General features: G+C 38.7%; 1 protein-coding gene across 2 annotated transcripts in view; it reads right to left on the bottom strand.

Moving 5' to 3' along the window:
* Positions 1-23,040, bottom strand: part of LOC122812206 (transitional endoplasmic reticulum ATPase-like) — a 530,874-nt gene that overhangs the window by 447,097 nt on the left and 60,737 nt on the right. For both annotated transcript variants that reach the window (XM_044084545.1, XM_044084546.1), the window contains exons 2-3: positions 11,552-11,663; positions 10,544-10,716 (exon numbers count right to left, since the gene is read on the bottom strand). In XM_044084545.1, coding sequence (XP_043940480.1) covers positions 10,544-10,716; positions 11,552-11,663 — 285 coding nt within the window. The remainder of the gene's footprint in view (positions 1-10,543; positions 10,717-11,551; positions 11,664-23,040) is intronic.

The following is a 23,040-nucleotide window of genomic DNA, read 5'->3' as shown; positions in this document are numbered from 1 at the left end:
ATCCTGAAACAGAGGGGTGGCTAGGCTTCCCTCCAACCTTCCTTGGAGGAGTCAGTATACATAGAGACTTTTCATGCCCAGCCTTCTACCTCTTGGATTTCTCCACCCGCTGACAATCTCATTAAACTGATCACTCAGTGGGCATGGAAGATGCCCGACTCCAGTCAGCCGATCCCCTCTAGACCTTAATGGAGCCTTTCCTCCTCCAAAGAAGAGCAACACTGGCCAAAAGGCATACCAGTGGATGCCATGGTCATAGCAACAGCCACAAAGAAGGAACTTGCTGAGGAAAGTCTGACTATCCATCCTCCTAACAAGGAGTCTAGGACTATGGATAGGTTTGGGAAGCACATTTATGCTTCATCAACCTTTGCTCTCTGGTCCTTGAACTACATGGTGCACTTTACAAGGTTACAGAGGGCTCTAATCAAACAGCTGTCAGATACTCTCTTAGAAGAAGTAGCTAAAGGGGTATGCGACAAAATTTGCCTCTCAGCTCTCCACCCTTGAAGTGATTTCTAACTCATCCATGAGGCTGATTGCCTACACAGCTGAGGGGACAACAAGATTGGTGGGTTCAGGCATAGCCATCAGAGAGCACTCCTGGTTGCGCTTGTGTGATTTTGTGGAGCCATTTAAAGTGTCATTCATCAATGGTCCATTTGACGGATCATCCCTTTTCGGTCCCATGGTTAAAGACACTCTGGCCAGATGTGAAAAAGACGGAAAGACTTTCTGCCATAGGCGTATGTTTCTCTACTCCTCAGCGGCCTTACTCTAGGAACCAGAGAAGTGAGAGACTATGGTTTAAAAAATTCCAAAGTCCCTTCCAGGATTCAAGTGGCAAAGACTTTCCCAGGGGCTGAGGGAGAAGTAATAGAAGATGCCGCCATAGGGGCAGAACCAGGGGTCCAGAGATTTTTTCTCTGGTACTTCCTACCAACACCCTTGAAGGGAGGCTCAATTGCCCTCCTCTGTAGGCAGTTGGGGGACAGCTATCCTTACACCAATCCCACATGGCAACTGATAACTTCAGACAAATCAGTGCAGGAAATCATATCCAGAGGTTACAAAATTCCACTTTCTATAAGTCCAGAACCCCAAAAAAGACTCCCGGATGTTCCACCCAATCACAGGGAAGTAGCAGTCATGGAAATTCAAAAACTGCTTGGCAAAAGAGCCATCCAAAATGTCCCACCAGATCAAACAGGATCCAGATTTTACTCGAGGTTCTTTTTAGTATAAAAAAACAGGGGATTAGAGACCCATTTTGGATCTCAGCCAGTTCAACAAGGCAGTTCAGCAAACCAAATTTTGGATGGTCTCAATGCAGTCTATACTTCCATTCATGGAAAAGAATGATTGGGTGGCTCTATAGACCTCCAGGATGTGTGTTAACACATAAGAATGGCCAAACCCTCCAGGGACTTCCTTCGCTTCCAGCTGGGAACCAGTCATTTCCAATTCAGAGCACTGCCTTTGGACTCACCTCAACCCCCAGGGTGTTCACAAAATGCATGGTAGTGGGAGCAGCTCATGTCATACTGTAAGGATTTCAAGTCTTTCTATACCTTGACTACTGGATCCTCACCACTACCACCAGGCATCAAATAGAATGGGCAAGAGATTACACTCTGCATCTCTGTACATCTCTAGGCATCACAATAAATTATGAAAAGTCAAATTTACAGTCCTCACAGTAACTAGAATTCATCTGAGCTCTGTTAAACAATCTTAAAGGAACAGCTTCACTCCCACTGGAAAGACTGCAAAGGATCAGATCTCAGGTCAGCCAAATTATCCAGTGCATATGCATTTCAGCCAGAATAGTCTTTCAAGCATTAGGCTTGATGGCCACCTCAATCACTCTGGTTCTCTTAGCAAGATACCACATGCGAATCTTACAATGTTACTAGCCTCCCAGTGGTCTCTGATAGACAAGCCAATGTCTCAACACATCCTGATTACCAATCGCTCCAAACAGGATTTTTCATGGTGGCTCCACTCCAACAAGAGTCTTTCAGGCCAACCTTTCTTCCTTCCACAAACCCTAGCCATAGTGACCATGGATGCCTTCCATATAGGGTGGGGGGGCATTATCTGGGATAGACAGTCCAAGGTACGTAGTCCCACCTGGAGGCCAACTTACACATCAATATTCTAGAGATGAGGGCAGTGCTGTTAGCACTGCAAGCAATTCAGGATGATCTTCTTCTAGGAATGGTAGCAATTCAGATGGATAACATGTTGGTAGTTTGGTATACCAACAAGCAAAGGGGAAACAAATCTTAACCATTTTGTCGAGAAGGCCTCATAGTTTGGCAATGGGTGATTTCTTCCAACTCCCTTCAAACAGCAATGCACATTCTAGGGACCTCTAATGTGATAGCGGACAAACTGAGCAGGACTATTCTCATGGCTCATAAGTTTTCTCTCAATCCTGTGGTGGCAAAGAGATTTTTCATCACTGGGGCCAACCTTGTTGAGATCTTTTTGCATCCCCTCTGAACAACAAGTGTAGCAGTTACTCTGCCCTAATTCCCTCCCTGGGTGAATCACCCAGAGATGCTCATCTCCACGACTGCCCCCCTTGGTCTTCTCTATGCCTTTTCCCTGACTCCTCTGATATCTCAATTTCTAAAGAAAGCCAAGAGGTTGGAGAATTCAATAATCCTCATTGCCCCCTTTTGGGATTGACAAGTTTGGTTTCCCTTCCTTTGGCCTCATCTTCTTCAGAAACTATGGATTCTGAACCCAGCCCCAGATCTGCTGTTTGATCCGGAAGGCATGGTTCATCCGAACCTCCAACATCTCAAGCTCATGGCATGGCTTCTCCAATTCCCATGATTGACAGACATCCTTCCCTTTCCTCTCCTGTCTGACAAATCATTGTGGCCCATCACAAACCTTCTACCAGGAAACCGTATCAAAGTAAATGGGAAAAATTTGCAAGTTGGGCCCTTATGAATGAACTTGATCCTTGTACTACCCCTGTTCATAAAGTTTTGGATTTTTTGTCTAACCTCTATCAGTCTGCTTCCTCTACCTCAACAATTAAAGTCCATCTTGCTTCAATCTCTAATTTTCATATGGGGTTGGGTGGGTCATCCCTTATGTCACACAAACTTTGTAAAGCCTTTTTAAATGGAGTCATAATGTTAAGACCTCCAGTTAAAGAACCCATTCCTCCCTGGGATCTATCACTAGTTCTTAGGTCCCTTAATTTGCCTCCTTTCGAACCATCAGCTACATGTGACCTAAAGTTTCTGCTGTGGAAAACTTTATTTTACTGACTATTACATCTGCCAGAAGAGTATTTGAACTTCAGGTCTTGTCCTGCAAACCACCCTACATAATATTTCACAAAGACAGGGTCATGCTTAGAACGAATTCATCCTTTTTACTGAATGTAATCTCGGAATCTAATATCAGTCAGACTCTTTAACTACCGGTCTTTTTCCCTAACTTTTCCAGTAAAGGAGAGTATTCATTTATTAGACATCCATAGACAGCTATGCTTTTATCTTCACAGAACAAAGGGTTTCAGAAAATCATACCAACTGTTTATTGCCTTTTCCTTGCTTTCCTAGGTAACCCAGTTTCAAAGGTTACTTTATTGAAATGGCTCAAAGATTGTATTACATTTATCTGTTAGTCGAAAAGGATCTGCCTTTCATGCCCAGTCAAAGTCCACTCAACTAGAGTGGTGGCAATATTTGCAGTTTTTCATGCAAGGGCTTCTTCTTTATGATATTTGTGCAGTGGCCACTTGGTCTTCTCCTCATTCCTTTATCACTTATTACAAATTGGATCAAGTCTCTAGGGGACGAGCATCATTTGGTTAGATGGTGCTTAGGAATATTCTTCTGTGAGACCTCCCAAGATTCAGGTAGCTAGGGACTCTGTCCCATAGTCAAGGATTACATGAAGATTGACATCAGATAAAGAAGTTATGTCTTACCATAAAGTTCCATCTGTGTTGTCGATCATCACTACGCCTTGACATTCCGTCCCTCCTTCCCCCATCCTGAGACTCTTGTTGGATCAAATTTTCCCAGTACTGGCTTCATATTGGGGACACATATGTGGTCTCTTATTCTTATCTGCTATTGTCTGACACAAATTTAGGCAAACTCGATCTGAGGTAATTTAGAGAGGAGCATTATGGGTCAGTGGCAGCTCATGTTATTGGGCTGCAGGACTGCAGTCCCCCCAGCTGAAAACCAAAATAAAAAAATCCCGGAGCTCAAGCATGCATAAGAGGAAACTTGAATCTGGACTGCTGTTTAACCAGTCCGGAGATTCAGAGTAACTACATAGACTGCAAGGGGATCGGACTCCAAGGTCTGCAGTCTGTGAATGCTCAGAACGCATAGAGGCAGCGCATACATGAGTGCTCGGCATTCCAGTGCACAGGAGTATGGAAGAAATGACTGGCTGCTTTTAATGAAGCTTGGCTATTGGACAGCGCGATCTCCAGGTATTTAATTTAGGGGTGTGCGTGTGTAAAATGTCCCAGTTATGGGTTCGCGGGTTCATGGGTAGATGCTATTTAGCCTATTGTGCTTCTAAACTGTAGGACACAGAAGGCTTCCTTAGAAGCATTAGAGATAAGATTAGCTCTATCAAAGTGGGTCACAAGAGGTACCCAGTGAAGGCATGACGAGGGCAGGATTGGGGACTTATTCCAGAGTGGGGTGGGAGTCTGATTTCCCACATCCGCATCCTCTTCGGCATCCAGGTGTCTATGTCTATCATGAATGAGGTTTTCTGCCCAGAGTGGTGCCTGCTCCAGCACTTTCTGTTGGGGTTGTGTGTCCTGAGGTGTTTTGTCTAAGTTTTTAGGTCCTGGAGGTGTTCTTCTAAGAGACTTGGATTAGTAACTGGCATGTTTTGCTTTTCAGGGGGATACATGGCTTTTATCTGTTAGCATAGATCAGCTGAGTAGAGCAGGCGTTTCTCTGGGTGCGAGCTCTTTTCAGGGGTCGTTTGGGGCCCATCCAGAGTTTGTAGGTTCTTTCCTCTTGAGGTGAAAAGCTGAGGGTAGTCGGGGTTGCTGGTATTCGGGTAAGGTAGGGCCCAATGCCCTGTATTGAGTCTAGAGCCTGAACCCTTTCGTGATAGCGTGAGCTATATTGATCTGAATGCTAACCCTTTAGGCTTATAAGGTGGGCTAAGGAGAAGGTCTTTCTAACCACTTCAAATTCTGCATTTAATAAGGAGAGATTACTATCTCGTTTCTCCCACTATCTCTAATTACTTCTTCTGTGTAATGGATTACCACTTATAGTTTTTAGCACCTTTGTGTATTTTCCCAAAGGGAATGACTATGCCTCTTTAACATTTAACTTGAGGCAGTGGCTCTGGGCACAAACATCCCGTCTCTTGCTGGAATTTGGAGGATGCTGTCAAGCTTGAGAGACTGTCATATTCCCCAGTTTGGTCATCTACGGAACCATCATCATAATCCCCCCCGCAACAGAGGCCTCAGAAGTATACGAACAAGAGGTCTGTGAACTAACGGGTGTGGGGGCTGACTCTGTAACTGGATTCTGATTGGATGGCACCTGGGATTTTATCATGTGGGTTCTATTCTGACCCAGCTGGGTTCTATCATCTTAGCCAATGTGAGGTGTTAAGCTAGTATTATTATATGTGGCCAGTAATTATTTGTGTGAAGGCAGGTAAGGTAGGCTGTGTGGCTGTGGACTACCTTGCCTCAACTATTTGTTTAGTAACCTGTTTCAAATAAAACTAGGTTAAGAGGGCAGATCTGCCCTTAACAAAGCCCAGGTGGGTAGGGTCCAGGGTGTGGGCTCCCAATGTTCGTCTGTTTATGAGTTCCATGATGTCACCATAGCTTTCCTTTACAGACCAGACCAGTCAGTCTTATGGGGCGATAGTTCCCAAAGGGGTGGCACCACCCACCTTGGTGGGACCACTGTAGCTGTACGCCATTCTTTGGGTACATATCCTGTAGTAAGGCTAAGTTTGAACAGTAACTATAACTGGTGGCTAGAGAGAGTAACTCAGGTAGCAAGAACCTGAATTCCCTACCCCCCACCACTTGTGTAAAGCATTCAGATTTTTACCTCATATTTTTGTTCTGGTCTGTTCCTCATAAAATCTGTGGTTTTAGAGTTTTCTGGATTTTCAGACATTTGAATTTCAGACTTCATATATTTCAGAAAGTACATGGTAACACAAAACATTTTATTCTAGCAATTTACTAAGTTTATAAGATCAATATTTGAAATTTATCCCTGTTTTTGGGGCTGTATTCCCCCATTATTGGCTTTGTGCAGGCTTTTGTGGGCTAAGAGGTTGAGAGCTATGGTGAGAACTGAATTCACTGAATATGTTTGGGGCCGTATTCCCCCATTATTGGCTTTCTCCAAGTGTTTTGTGCTAAGAGATTGAGAGCTATGTTGAGAACTGAATTCACTAAATGATAGCCATTTAAGTTTCAGTCTTCCTGTCTTTTAAGAAACAGTTGATTTGGCATAGAGGTATATTGCTCTGACTGTAGTGCATAGGGTCCTGGGTTCAAGACCTGGCAGTGAAATGCATGAAGTAGCACAGCATTTTATTCTAGCAATTTTCCAAGGTTATACAAGCAATGTTTAAAATGTGTCCCTGGTTTTTGGGCTTTTGTCCCCCCCCCAATAAATTCTGGCTTTTTCCAGATTTCTTGTGCTCATGTGCTGCAAAGTTGAGAGATACAGTTGAGTGTAATGTGGATTTTACAAGGAGCTAAGAGCTTCAGGGGAAGAGAAGTTTAGTGCTGCTTATGCTGAGTCTCCTTGCATTATCAATAGCACAACAGGTGGCATACTTTCTTTTGATGCCGGAGGCCTTGGGTTCTACCAGTATGTGTATACAAATACATGATACTGTATTGTGTTGTACTTTTAAAGGGAGTGGATGCTGCAGTCCTGAGAATGTCCTCTTTGGTGGAGATACCTAGTAACTATCAACCTGTTGTCAGTTTGCCATCCATTCCCTATTGCAATATTACTAACATATCATTTTTTAATGTAACATGGGCATTTCATTCTTCATGGGCAACAGGCACTTTATTTGTAGATGAAACAATGAAATATAAAGGTGTTGTAGCAGCAACCTCTTCATTAGTTACAGATCTCTTTAATTTGGAATTATTTAGATGACTTTTACTTCTGCAGAGATTATGCATATTTACTGATACTGGTGGATTGTAGAAGTTTGAGTAGACTTTTATGATGGAAATGTTCTGAAATGGGCAGTTTTGTCATTATTGGCGCATGCATTTTGTTTCATTGTTTACTGAAAAAATGTTCAAAACAATAAATTTAAAATGCCCTCTAACAACTGTACTGTATTATATAAGGAATATAATTTAATACAATCAGAAAGGTGTATCAAAGAGCACATGTATGTTTCATGTGTAAGGGGCCTATGATTTGAAAACAGCCCAAAGTTAATCTTTATCTGCCACTGGCCAGATGTATTTTCTTTGACTGTGGGTTTCAATGCTGTTTCAATGAATGTGAGTTTCAAAGGCAGGGAAGTTTTAATGCTAAGTCTATTTTCATTGTGAGACTTGCATTGCTTTGTTTAGCAGATGTCTATTAGCCTTTGTGCTGTAAAATGTAAAATAAAATATTTAAATGAAATCCAAATCACCAAAGAAATAAAGCAGTATGTACATTACACTGTTTATGGTAAATGGGGTGAAATACCCAAGTAATGGGTCATTGGAATGGCTGCAAGGGGAAGGCCCCATTTAACCATGATTTTGTGAGGGGGGAAGGGTGGCAAACTCAAAAACAGCCCCGTTTGAACTATACTTCTCAACTGTCCAGATTGTCACAGAATGAATAGATTTTTGCTTCTTATTTTTGGTTTGTTCCTCATAAAATTTGTGGTTTTCTGGCAAATCATTTAGGAATGACGTCACTAACTAATGACAGACATTGAATTTCAGACTTCATACCCTTCAGAAAAATGCATGCTAAAGCAAGACCTATTATTCTATCAACTGTCTAAGTTTATACAACAGCAATTTTTAGTACTGTCTGTATGTTCCCCCAATATATTTGGCCTTGTCCAGATTTCCTGCGTAAAGAGGTTGAGAGGTATGTGCAAATAAATTGCTTTATAGAATTAGGTATATCCAAACCTCTCAACTGTCCCCGACTTTGGCTCAAAATGTTGCTCTCCCCTAATAATCCCTCTGCAAAATGGCAATTTTGGAAGAAAATGTGGAGGGTTTACAATTAAGAAATAATTGTAATGATCAGAGTTATAGATTACTTTTATTTCAGAAATGCATGTAGATTCTCTTATTTTGTCAGCTGCTCAACTTAACAGTACTAATATTAAAAAGTGTCCCTTCTTTGAGAGGTTCCCAGGTGTATTGTGTGGCTGTTTTATATTTTTGCATCACATTTTTGATCCGTTTTTCATAAAATTGTGTTCTTCTGGCAAATTAGTGGCAAATCATTAAAGACTGAAGTTAGAAAATAATGACAGACATTTGAGTTTCAGATTTCATACCCTTCAGAAAATTCATACTAATGCAAGACCTACTAGTCTATTATATTTCTAAGTTTATAAGAGCAATATTTAAAATCGTCTTTATTTTTGGGCCATTGTCCCACTTCTATTTATGGCTTTGTCCAGATGTCTTGCTCCAAGGTTGAGAGGTATGACAAATGTGTCAGGGCCCTCACCATCAGCCAGAGACATTTCAAATTGTGACATGCTTGTTGCAACCCACTCCCCCATGTAGTGACTCTGGATGTGTCCAAGCAAGGCAAGGAGCAGATATGCAGTGTAAGTGTACAGAGTATCCCCCCATCCAAGGTAGCCACAAGTAGTACAGTGGCATTTTATCTGTCCTTGATTTTGCAGAATCTTCTTTTTTTGTCATATTTTTATACTGTTGATTTATGCGTATTATTATTCAGAAAATGCATGTTGTTGCACTGCCTGTTGCTCTGTGTTTAAGTAGCAATGCTTTAATGACCATCAGGTAAGCTTGTCTGAGAATATAAGATTCAAGTAAGCTTTAATAACCATACTGTTAAAGAATCACCAACATTGGAAGCCTTTTTGTTGTTGCCATGCAGAGAATATTTGCCTAACTAGATAACGTATAAACCTTAGGTATTGAATTACATATGACAGTATTTGTAATAAAGGACAGGATTACAGTATTTTCAAAAGCTCGTTACATTTGTTGGAAACTTGCAGTCATCTTTGCAGGCTTTACCCGTAAACTAAATAGAATGCCAATCTATCATGTGTAGTCCATAAGCTGTGCAGTAATCCTTTAAGCAATTTATCTTGAGATTGTTTCTTGTTTGCTGTTCATTTTTTACTTTGATCATGTTTTCTCCATGAAACAAGTAGATAGTTGCCGTCAGGCAGCAGGTCTTTTTTGGATAAGAAACATTTTTACAAGTGGGGGTATCACAGATATTGTTATTTTCAGCATGTTACTTGGCACTTTTATAAAGCTGAATATAAATTATAATTTGAACTGCAGTGCAAGAAGTGGTTTGAGTTGAATGCTGCTTGTTTCTTTATACTTGATTTTGACTGGCATTCCTGTAATGTATTTAAAAAGTAATTTATTTTTTCATGCCTCACAACCTTTTTGTTTCCATTTAGATATTAAGTAAGCTGTCATGTAGCCAATGCATTGAAATATTTTTTTCTTCTATACTTCATTTTGTCTTGATTGGACTCTCATAATGACGGTTTGGCATCCAGGGCAGCATATTTAATTAAAGTACCAGTTTCTGTGGTTTTGAGCATGGCTCCACCCCTTTCTAGTTGGTCATAGCCCTTCCCATTGGCCCCACCCATTCAACTGTCTCCTAAAGCCCCCTTTGATTTGAAGTCACCAGCTACCACTGTTATGGGTAAAGCCTAGCTAAAGAGTTTGGAAGGCATGAGCTAAAATAAATGGCCGAGTCGGTTCCGAGGCTTGGAACAGACCCCACAGTCAAGGATTAGTGAAGTTCGATAACACAGATGGAATGTTATGGTAAGACCTAACTTCTTTTTCTGTACCCATTTTAGCTGTGATGCATGCACTACTAGATGAACATGGATACTTTCAACTCTAGTTATTAGCTCCTACCAGCTTCCCAACTGACATTATTCCTCTGTATTACCATGTTCCTGTCTCCTTCATGTTCTACTATTTTAACCATCTCTCTTGATGCATTTTGTTGACTTCACTGTCATGGCTGGCAGTTAATGTAGCTGATTAAGGAGATTAGTTGTTAATGAATTGCACCTTGTATTCCAGGGTTTGAGTCCCTCAGCATCCGGTTGCATACTGGGTGACTTTGAGCAGGTCACTCTCCCTGACAGTGTTCCCAGACATCCCCTGAAAGGGACATTGTGCCCACTGGGCTTTTACATTTCTAACAGCTAACATGTAATTGTGAGTTTAAGTGTCATCACTGCTAGTTTTTCCTTTATATGAGCTGTGCAAGACTACCTTTAAATTTACAGGGAACTACATTTTCACATACAGAATACTTACCTCACAACATCTCCAAGTCGAACTCTGAGGTTATTTCGTGTTACTCGGTTCATTCGCACTTTTTCCTCATTGCAGCTGTTATCTGTCAGGACAATGCAGACTGCTTCTCGCCTTTTCTTGCCCTTTAGTACCACAGTATCCCCACGGAATAGTTGAAGTTCATCCATCTTTTGCTGCAGTCAGAGTGAGACAATGTCATTTACATACAAACAATCAAAAGTGTAATGTTTGTAATAGATCTTACATCAAATATCAATAGAAAATCACACAAGTTTATTTCCTTTTATTTCCTTTTAATTCCACCATATTTAATGTGTAAATATACATTTTCATTTATAATTACATCTAAGTTATCCAAACTCATTTTGCCTTAGCTTACAATGTTTGTAGACTATGCATAAACACTGTATTGTCTCTTTAGCTAAGTTAAGTTTGATCTAGGAGTATAACCTACATGTTAAATTAATATGTGGCTGTAAACTATGCCCAGTGGATTGCATTTGATGTCTGCCATTAGTATGTATCTGAACAAATTTCTTAGCAATCCAGTGCTCCCAGTTTACCCCCAAAAGAAACATACCTGACATTTTACCAAGGGTGCATTCTCTTACGACCCCCAAAGATATGCACATATAATATTATGCAGTTTTAAGGCAATTTACACACTTTAAAGTGATACTCTGTAATATTTGGCCATGTGTCCAGTTAACCGATCAACACAGCTATTGCAGCAGTGCATAATAAATTAGTAGATTTCAGAATCCATTAAAAAGAAATGACAGAACTTCAAATCGTTCCACCATCTGTGAATATTTGAATTTGTACAGTTGTTACACAGAAGAGTACTACTTTGTTTTCTTTTGGACATTTATATGTTGTCACAGCTGTGCAATATGTTCACATATCACACATCTAGATAAGGGACACAAGATGTATTGACTGTACCTAGACAATTCTTTATTGTCACTTCTGAGCATTAAAACTTCACATAAATTACCTGTTACATACCTGGGCGAGGGATATAATACTGTTGTCCTCATTAATTGCTTCATCTACAATCAGTCGATTGGGGCGCTGTTTCTGTTTGAGGATGGCTGTGGAAAAATCTTCCCCCTTGGTGCTGATTAAAAAATGTGAAATGACTCATTATTATTGTTTAAAAATAATATAAACTTTAAAACATTTCAACATTTCCTACTCTACAAATAATCATGTATATTGCTACTAGTGAATTGTATAGATTGTAGTTTTATTGGCTTCTCTTTTTACTTTATGTTACCTTTATTTATTTATTTATTTGTATATTTACACTTTTGTCATCTGGGTTAGTCCCAGTCCCACTCCCATTAGACCAGTTACCTCTTTTCAGGAGAGACTTGAGAGTATTCATACTGACTAGGGCAATTTAGCCCAGACTCTAAGAAACTTCCCCTACTCTTGCTGCTGGAAGGGTGCTTAAGCCAATATAGAGAAGAAATAACATTTATTACTGGAGCTGGAGGGTGGAGATGCAAATGCTGATAAATATTTTGGTAAAATGTAGCAGAAACTGTTTACCGAATAAGGAGTTCTAAATGCAGAACTGCAAGCTGACAGATTAAAAAATGAGGTCTTGGTTCATTTGTTGAGGAAGCCTGAACCAGATGATGAAAATGCTCTGGAATGGTCACAGGCAATAAAACAGTGTGCTGATTTGGACTAGGAGGAACCTATAAAAACAGCTGAAAGCAGTTGGTTGGGCTCCTTAGAATGTGACACAGGAAATGAACAGAGTCAGCAGGGAACATTTGGAATGGGGCATCGGAAGCCTGGGCTGCTCTAAAGCAAGAAGAGACAAAGCTATGTCATTTATCTTATATTATGAATATGGAAGGCTTTAAAGACATACTGAAATAGTCTCTATCCCGTTTACCCACCATGTCATACATTGGGCAATTAGCACTGTTCAACGCTCTTTATTTCTATAGCAGGTACAGGTTTTACAGGCTCAGGTTGCCAGCCCAAGGCCCAAATACTGAAATAGTGGACTGCCTAAAATGTTTTTTTTTTAATCTCATGATTCCAACCCGCTTAATTTCTAAATTGTACTACGCGAAGATATAATCAGTGTGGGCAAGCGGATCACATACAAAAAATTTGTGAAATTAAATACAAATGTTATATTGTTGGGCATTTTTGGTTGGACTATCATAGAAACAAGGAGATTTACAAAGGTAAAGGTGTATGAGTACAGCGAGGTAGAACCTGATACTTCTACACGAGAAACTGAAGAAGAAGAGTTTGAAATAAATACAAAATATAAGGTAAAGGATGATGAGATACATGGGAAAACCTTACAAATAAAGGTCTGTGAACAATAAAATAAATTTAAGGTATTACCTGAAGAAGATGAGTGCCAAGCTAAGATAATAGGTTCTCATGTTAGAGATAGAAAAAGGAAAAAAAATGCTGAGGAAAACTGGTATCCAAAAAGGTAAAGAATAATCTTTGTGCTTGCATCTGTAAATGCAACTAGAATAAGTAATTCAGAAAAAATGAACAGCAGTTGTAAGATGATGTAGCAGCCATAAAGTAGATGTAATAATCCTATTAGATGTAAGTATATAAAATGCCGGACAGAACAAATTACATATAAGATATGTGGGGTGGTAACAGTCATACAGTGTTTAGAAGAAGATAAATGTTTGGGCTTTTTACTATTAACATACCTACCTTTTGTGTACTGAATGTTTACTGAATAACACCAGGTAGAGTGCTAATTCTGGACTGCTATTGAAATGATGTGGTGTTAAGACTAATAACTATATATGCAAGTACAAATTTACAAAACATTTCATACTCTACAAGGACATACAAGGTTACTTTCTGGTTAATATGCCTATTATTCTTATAGGTGGTATGCAAATGGATCTAAGGCATAGAAAACAATTGAGAATGATATTTGATATGGACAAGATATTTTAAGAAACCTTGATTTGCAGTTAGGCAAGGAATGCTTATTTGCATATACAAGAAGACAGTTAAAATCAGAAATAGATTATATTATCTTTAGTAAAGAATTAAGAAAATAAAAAAGCAGAAAGTGAATTAATACTTTTTCTCAATCATGTAGCTGTTATATCAGTATTCAGGGAAAGTGCTGTAGTTAAAAGAACAGGAACAGGAATAACAAGTCTGACTGGATCTGCACTACTTTACGGATTATGCTGGACTTGACAAACAGACTTTATTTTATGATTATTTAGGATTACAAAGTGTTGAAATTATACTACTGGGAAACAATGGTGGTTACAATATAAATAGAAATATAAAAAGTTCATATGGAAATTATCAGTATGAATTAGTATTATATATGAATAAATATATAAAGAATCTGAAAATGGGCTGGAAAGTTAGAATGAAAGCTAGCTTCAAATTAATAATAATAAGAATTCTGAGGAAGTCTTATGACGAAAGCGTGAAATAAAGTGTTTTGCTATGCTATAGTGGACTTTTTGTTTCTACCTTGGTTCCAGTTTAGTGTTTTGGTTACGTTTACTGGTTGCAAGCTGGTTTGACAGAATTAGTATTTTTTAGTACTTTCAGTTTTTCCATATCTATGATTTTGCTTGTATCTTTTCAAATTGCCTCAAATTATTTGTTTGAAAGAATCAAAAAGCAGAACTACATTCACTAAAGGGCTGGATTGTCTAGTGAGATATAAAAATGATATAGTGATTTCCTTTGGCTTAGCCATTGTTTTCTTCACACTGAGTTACATATGCATAGATGCAATGCTGTTAACTTGTCAGTTATTCCCTTATGTTGAATAAGGAGTGTTGAACACCTTTCTAAACCTAAGGTTAATAGTGTGCATGCTCAGTCCTTCATGAAAGGCTGGCACCTTAACAGTATCATTTAGTCCATGTCAAAAGTAGGCCACTATGCCATTTTGGATAAAGTGTGTTATGACTCTGCCCATGATGTGCCAGGTTAGAGGCATAATTATGAGTTTTGGATGAGAAGTCCAAGATAACAAACTACATCTTCACATCGTTAACATAAAGTAGCCTATGCCAAAATCAAATCATTCTTATAAAGAGAATATAACAAGTTTGTAAAGATCATGCTGTCAACACATAAAATAGTGAAGAGTTACATCACAATTTTGTTGATTAAGCAGCAAGGAACAGAACATGGCATATGGAGGAAATTCCTGACTTGGCATAATGGTTAAGGTCCTTAACCTCACAAATACAAGGTATGGGGTTTGATTCTCACCTCTAGTTATTGGCACAGGCAAACATATGGTTAAAATAATTGTGAGTCTAATTACAAACCTAAAGCTTTTCAAATAAATTTGGTAGAAAATACATTTTAGGTTACTGAGCCAAATATTATAGCAGTCAGCAAGCAAACTCCTGTGTAGGATCTCCAGTCCATATAATGAACAGCAGTATTATGCAGGGACCGGACAGCAGTCAGTATTATATCTCAAAGCCATATTAATATATACAATAAGTGCCATAATTAGGTAGATGTTCTTTGATTCTTTTTTCACTAGTTTCTCCAAAGACCACAGGAAGAAGGGAGATAAAATAGCAGCTGCCTAGCAGTCACTGAACCTTTTAACAGAAGCAAACACACACATTACTCTGTGAGCAGGAACAATTTCTTCTGAGTCAGAGCAACAAAGTGTGTGTGTGTGTGTGTGTGTGTGTGTGTGTGTGTGTGTGTGTGTGTGTGTGTGTGTGTGTGTGTGTGTGTGTGTGTGAAACAGACAGGGAGAGAGCACTGTGGATAACCAATAAGTTGCTTAGAGATCAGGCATCCACACAATTTTAAGAACTTTAGGAAAAATTACTTACACCCCTGCCTATACATTCTGTATATTTGTATTTATTTGTAAGGAGGTTCCCACCAGGTATGGTCCGTTTTTGGGCAGACCAATGGAGGAAATCTTCAGTAGCATTGAACCATGCAACAAGCATACAGTGAGGATAAACATTATCATATATATAATGCTACAATCAGATTCACTGTGCCCAGTTAGTTCAGTCATTCACATCATGTAGCCATTAGATCCATTGTGCAGTCAGTTTAGTTATTCACATCATGTAACCAACAGATTCACTGTGCTAAGTCAGTTCAGTCATTCACACCATGTAACCATCAAATTCACTGTGCACAGTCAGTTTTATCATTTTTGTTGTATAAACATCAAATTCATTGTGTAGTCAGTTTTATCGTTCACATTGTATAACCATCAGATTTTCTGTGTACAGTCATTTTTATCATGCAGATTGCATAAACATCAGAATCACTCTGCACAGTAAGTTCAATAATTCATGCGATGCAGCCACCATCTTCATTGGGCCCAGCCAGTTTAATCATTCATGCTATGAAAACATCAGATTCACTATGCATAGTCAGTTTTATTGCTTATAGGTTCATAGGTTCATAGGCAAGTATAACACTAGCTGTGCTTGTGGGCCATTTTAAGCCTAGCCAATCTCCCTTTTGTGCTTATGTTGTATAAACATCAGATTCACTGTTTACAGTGACTCGTTCTAGTTATATTATATAATCATCAGCTTCATTGTACACAGTATATTTTATTATTCCTGTTGCATAATCAACAAATTCACTGTGCAGTCAGTTTTCTCATTTGTAATGTGTTACTATAAAATTCAGTACGCTCAGTCAGTTTTATCATTCATATTGTATAAGCTTCAGATTGCCTGTGCACAGTCATTGTTAACATTAATGTTGTATAACATCAGATTTGTTGTTCACAGTCAGTTTTATCATTTATGCTCAATAACCATCAGATTCTCTGTGCACTACTCTTATTATGCATGTTGTATAAATGTCAGATTCACTACGCGCAATCATTTTTGTTATTCACACTTTTTAAACATCAGATTGACTGCATGCAGTCAGTTTTATCATTCATGTTGCATAAGCATCAGATTCATTGTGAACAGATCACTTATATCCTTATCCAATGAAGAGTGAGCATACTCAGAAGCTATGTAAGATTCCAGGAAGTGAAGTATAAGCTAAGTTACATACACATTTCAGGATTAGGTGTATAAATTCTTGTCAAACAAGCAGTCTAGCTTTTTAGAAGTAGCACAACAATCCTAGAATTAACTATGAGCATTAGGAAAACAAAGTAGCGATGCGAACTGAGAATATCAGCGACTGGTATAGACTGAAGAAATGCAAGCAGTATAGTGCTAAAATCATATTTCTGACTAGTAAATCTTAAAGATAACTGGGAAAGCTGACATTTAAAAGTGTAAATGATAAGGAAGTTATTTTTTAGAATGCAAGGGTAACGTAGAAACCAAGATATTTCTGTTGATTTAATTAGACTGCATGTAAGAAAAAGAAGAATGATTAAATTACTTGAAGAGGGTTTGAGGTATAAGAATTATGTTTTGCATTATGTTGAGGAGTGCTGATCAGCCATGAGAGGAAGGGAATGGACCCTTTTCAGTTTGAGATGGCATTACAACTGCATATCCAGTTGCCAAACTGATTTTTTTTCAGTTCATTCCTGAAAGGGGGCATTTTGGCTGGTTTGATGTAGTTCTGTTGTTGGGTGTTTTCATAGCCTAGGTACCAGAGTAACAAAGGTAGTTGCCCTAAAGTGATTACATATTTTGGAAGTTTTGACAAGGTATAAGCACTGTGACAGTCTCCAAGACAGAGAGTACCATGCAAGAATGTTTAGGCATTCATTTTGGAAAGTGAAGTTTAGAATGAATTATTCGTTAGCACAAAAATCCTGAATTCCTTTATGTGGAAACATCAAATCCTAGAAGTAAGATAGTCGAAATTACTACTAACAGTGAGAGACAGGCAGAATCAACCAATGGTATAGCCAGGACTGGTACTGTAAGTTGACTTTCAGAATGTAGCCCTCTTCCATGCAAGAGCAGCCTCTACTCCCTTCCAGAAAAAAATCTTAAATTACAATTCTTTCAGCCAACCAGGTAGTTTAAAAAGCAAAGTCACTTCCAAAACATGTAACCATAAACAATGAGAAATATGTATTCCAAAACTAAATTCTCGCACATCTTTTTGTATATAACAAGCAAATTATTTTAAAAAAGTCAAATAATGACCCTGATTTCTTCAAAGCAGTTTATTCCCTTGGTGCCTCAGCTTAATAGCTGTCTAGGGAAAGCTATGTTTTTTATTGATTGTTTTTGTTTTCAGTTAGTATTTTCAACATCGCCATCAACTCCCTTTTTCACATTTTGTACCTGGAGTTGGGTATCACATCAACAGTGACAATCATCTAGATTTTATTTTTGAAAAGTATATGCTTGTACATGCCTGGCTACTCCATGGGAAATTTTCCTTAGAACTACTGTGTTAATAATTCTGTAACAGCCAATTTACAATCTGAGGGGCTTAGGATGAACTAGATAGACCATTAAAAACAATAAAACATCCACAGGGTCAAGATACTTTATTGAGTTAAGCACTTTTATTCTATCAGTTCAGAACTTCATCAGAATAAACTACCATGTTAATAAAATCCATTAGTGAATTATATATTACATTATGGAATCACATTACCAGTCACATGAAAAACACATAAATATACAAAATACTTATATGCAACATACGTACTAGAAACGTGTAAAAGTGAAGTTTAAAGTCATTGTGTTGATAAAAAACTTAAAAATACACTTTCCATTCATTTTTTAAATTTATAATAAATTGTTTAAATCTACCCATATGACACGTGGTTGAACATGATCAACAACAAAGAACACAGACTTGTGAAAGGTGAGTTGTATAAGGTATTGTGAACATTGTTTATTTTAATGGAATATATGTGCTCATAAATTCTCTGTCAGAGCTGCTGTGTGATTTTAACCACATAGAAGGTTTGCCAGTTAATACATTGAGCAGTGCATACTAGAAACACACTATTACAAGTTTAGTGTTTAGAAACATCAAATGTCTTTTAAAAATTTAGAAAATTCAACAGGGGTTCATTGCGAATGAATCTACAGCTCATATACATACCACTCTTACATGCAGCACAAGAGTAGCTTCCACATGGGTTACTGGTGACAAGGGTAGTATTTTTCTAACTGCTCTGTTCAGCCCTGTGATGCAGAGGGACAAAGCCCTTACTATGCCTCATATGACATGAGTTCAACTAGTGGTACAGGCTCTGAAGGAGCTGGGTGGGGGAGGAAGGGAATGAGCAACTGACATAATGACTGAATTATAGCTAAACTCACTAAACTAGGTATAAATCCCTACGTCACAAGATGGGTTGCTAACTGGCTCACTGACAGAACCCACACTGTAAAAGTTGCAGACTCCAAATCTGACTTCAAACCAGTGACAAGTGGAGTACCACAGAGTTCAGTCCTGGGACCTCTCCTGTTTGATATCTACTTCTCTGAAGTACAGGCTAACATAGAAGACCTCTGGCTAATGAAGTTCACAGATGACTGCAAACTAGGAGCTATAGTCAAGTCCCCAAATGATGTGGACATCCTACAGAAGGGCCTCACTGAGACAGATGCCTGGTGTCAGAGCCATGGCCTCAAGCTCAATGCCAAAAAGTGCATTGTTATCCCCTTTGGTAAAAACTCTGTACCCATGAACTACCACATAGACGGCAGTCTTCTTAACACCGAATGTGTAATAAGAGACCTTGGGACCCAGGTGGACAGTAGTCTCTCCTTTGATAATCACATTGCCACAGTAGTCAGGAAATCCTTCTACATAGCACACCTCATCACAAAAGGGTTCTCATCCAGGAAAAATGTGGTCATTGTTCCCCTCTACTCAACACTCATTAGACCCATTATAGAGTACAATGGCCCTTTTGGAATGTACCTCACAAGACATCTGCAGCAGCTGGAAAGGCCACAGAAGTACCTCACAAAGAGAATTTCTGGCCTCAAACAGATGCCCTACACTGATCGTCTCAAAAAACTCCAGCTTTATTCTGTAGCATATCTCCTACTCTGAGGTGATCTCTGTCTAACATATGAAGCTATGTCAAACCCAGAGCTGTTGGACATGCTACACCTAAAGAAATCCCAATCCCTCTGAGCTACACGCTCTAGGGACCTAAACCTTGTCACCACAATAAACAAGACTTGCTGGAGGAATAGATTCCTGTCCCAGAGACTTTCCATACTCTGGAACAAGCTACCCATCTATGTCAAGCAAAGTTCCTCATTAACACTCTTCAAGAAAAATCTTGATGAGTGGATGGGAAATAGGAAATACACCCCAGGGATCACTTCTGTAGCTCTGCTCGACAGGGGCACAGGAAATTAACTTTCTTGTGTTGGTGTAAGCCAAGGAACTTTGTTGGCTAGGCTTACTTAGGTCCTTGGGCCGATAGCCTAGTACCTACCTATGAACATTGGTTTGCCCCTCCTGTGTTGGGGGAGACAGCTTAGGCTTACTGTAACTGCAGCATTAAGAGCCTGGTGAGCTCCATGCTGTAAGCAGTATACTACTTGGTCAAGAGGTTGCACATGTTCAGAAATCTGCTTGCACCTGCCAAAGACAGTGATTATGGAGCTTATAAGGCTGCAACTGGGTGCCACAGTATGATTCTGCACCAGTGTCCTTGATCTCTTCACTGGCCCTGGACATGGGTCATGTTAAGCCTGGGGGAAGGGTAAGGTGGCTCTGGTGGATCCAGTGATTGAGGAAAGGAGCCAGTGGCAGCTGATGGCCAATGGTAGGAAGTCAAAAAAAAAGAAAAAGAAAAAGAAGAAGAAGGACATAAACAAAAGTAAAGGTGAAGTTCAGATTGTGACATCCCCACACTGGGTCAGTAGTCAAGGAGCCTGAATCCTCACCATTGACATTGGAGAGGGATGTTCACTTGGAATACAAATGGATACACTCAGTATTTCCAGATGCAGCTCTGCATCAAGTATAATTTCCCTTAAGAGCACACAGGGAACACACTCAGTCTGGGCGGGTTGGTTTTCCCTGTCTTTTCAGATCCCCAGTAAGACTCTCCATCGGCACAGTCTGATATACAAACGACATCTAATTCTTTGCAAAATTCCAGCTAGCAGGAGGGAAGAATAATAGTGGCTGGGATCAGAAACAGACTGGAACAATATTGATGTGACAAAATTAGTAAGGCAATTATTCATAACATATCTTCAAGAACAACAATTGCTTCAGATTGTAAAAAAAAAAAAAACTACCAGAGAATGGAACATACTAGACATTTTCTGTGCTTCTAAAGAAATGACTTTTACTTTGTGTCAAGTTATAGCACCACTGATATGCAGTGATCATGGGGTTATAAGGGTTAAATTGTTGCTGTATAATTCTAAATGTATTTATTAATTATTGAAGCAGCCCAAATCAATTCCTGCATAATAATGCAGTCAACAATTCAGAGCAATAAGTAGTCCGCTTTTAGCATGCTAGTCTTCATCAGTGTACTCTTTGGTTCAGGATACACTGATGAAGGCTAGCATGCCAAAACTGGTCTGTTTATTGCTCTGAATTGTTGGCTGCATTATCATGCAGGAATTGTTTTGGGCTGCTTCAATAATTAATAAATAAATTTTGATCATTTTATCTCACAACTGGAGTGCTGGCTGATTTTGTTGCTTCGTTGGTTTTGCTTGTTTTTTTGGCCTTTGCATCTGCTGTATGTGCAGAAGCTCTGTTGAAGTCACTGGATAATTCTGCCAAACTGAAATATAAACCAATGCACAGAAGATTAATAACAGATTATATGGAAGCGAAGAAGTCACTATGTAAAACTAATTGGAGAGATGCATTATGTGGAAAAACTGCAAAAGAAATGTGGGAAGTTTTGAAAGAGAAATTGTTTGAGTGCAAAAAAAAAAAAATGTTTAACATCAGGATCTAGGCATACAATGTCAGGTGGATATATTGGTTCTATATTACATGAGCGAAGCTTTACTTAATCAAATAAGTAAAGCTCGAACTTGTAATATCGAAACCGTAAAATGTTGAACGACAGATTTAACCCTGGAAAACACTTCCCTTGGCAGTTCTGTGGAGAATGACCATTTCTCCAATTTGGGGCAATCTCAGAGTTGGTATATTTAGGTAGTGTGGGGGGCAATTTTGGATGTAAAGTTTTTTTTTGATTCGTTGAATTGGCCATTCGACAGTTTTAGCTTTTGATATTACAAGATCGAGATTTAGTTATTCGATTAACTAAAGCTTCAATGTTGTAATATAGATGCGATATATTTCTATAAAAACAAGATACCTGATTAAAGTGAGAGACAAAAAATATAAGAAATGGAAAAGAGGTTGAACTCCAACTTTGAAAACTGAAACAAAGAAGCTGAACAAACAAATTAAGCATAATATGAGACAAGATTAAGAAACTGAAGAAAAATTTATAAAGATATTGAGCATAATAGGAAACCATTTTGTAGACATATAAGATGTGGAAGGAGTAAGGATATACAAATCGATAAACTGTTTGCAGAGTCTAAAATTTATTCTCAAACACAACAGATTATAACTATATTTACAAAATCTTAGTCAAAACAGTTTGGCTCCACAAAGGAGGTGATAAATTGCCCTAGTGACATCCAGGTAACCTCAGATACTGCAATCAAATTATTATACTGAAAAAGAACTATGCAAACTGGATTTAAACAAAGCACAGTGAGGAGACAGAATTAATAATAATGACCTGAGAACACTTCAGCAAAAACTTACATCACCATTATATCTATTATTTACTAGGCTATTTGACTAGTACGGACATTAAAAGCTTGATAAGTTACCTGGTTGGTTAATGACTGAACTGTCTGTATAACGTGGGTACTGAACTGTTTGCTATGGCATAATTTTGTATCAGTGTGATTGGTGGTGGCTCTGAAACTTGACCTTAATTTCACTGTTTATTGATTGAGGCCCAGAACAGTTTTCTATTATTAGTGTTTGTTTTTACTGGCTGAGTAATAGGCTTTCTTATCTTTGCTGATAAGTTGTTTTGTTGAGTTCCTTAATTGTTTATATGCTAGTAAAGTGGGAGTTGTTTTATTTTTTTGTACAAACCTTCCATGCTCTGTCTCTTTGTTTCATGAGCTGTTTAGTTGCTAAGGATAGCCATGGGGAAGGTTTAGCTTTGACTGTTTTAATTCTGAGGGGACACAGTGTGTTTAGCATGCCTAAGAAGATGTAATTGAACTTACAGCCAACATTATGAACGGGGGAGTATTTAGTGAGTCATAGTTAAAGAGATGTGGTGTATTCATAAAAGTGTTTTTGCGAAAAACAATTTTCTTACCAGGCTTTAATGATTTGTTTTGGGGTTGCTTCTTTGGTACTTTATGGTGTAGGTAGGTAAGTGATCACTTAGGCTGCCTAACAGAGTTCCATGGAATAATACTTGACTTGGAGAGGATGTTAGAATCCAGACAAAGGTGGATTGTATGGTATTGGCTTGGTATATCTAGTTGGTGTGGTTATAAGAAGGATGGACTTGAAAAGATGTATAT

This window comes from Protopterus annectens, chromosome 9.part0 (genome assembly GCF_019279795.1).
Source record: "Protopterus annectens isolate FY-2018-M chromosome 9.part0, PAN1.0, whole genome shotgun sequence".
NCBI lineage: Eukaryota > Metazoa > Chordata > Ceratodontiformes > Protopteridae > Protopterus > Protopterus annectens.
This window is presented reverse-complemented; position numbering and strand designations above follow the sequence as displayed.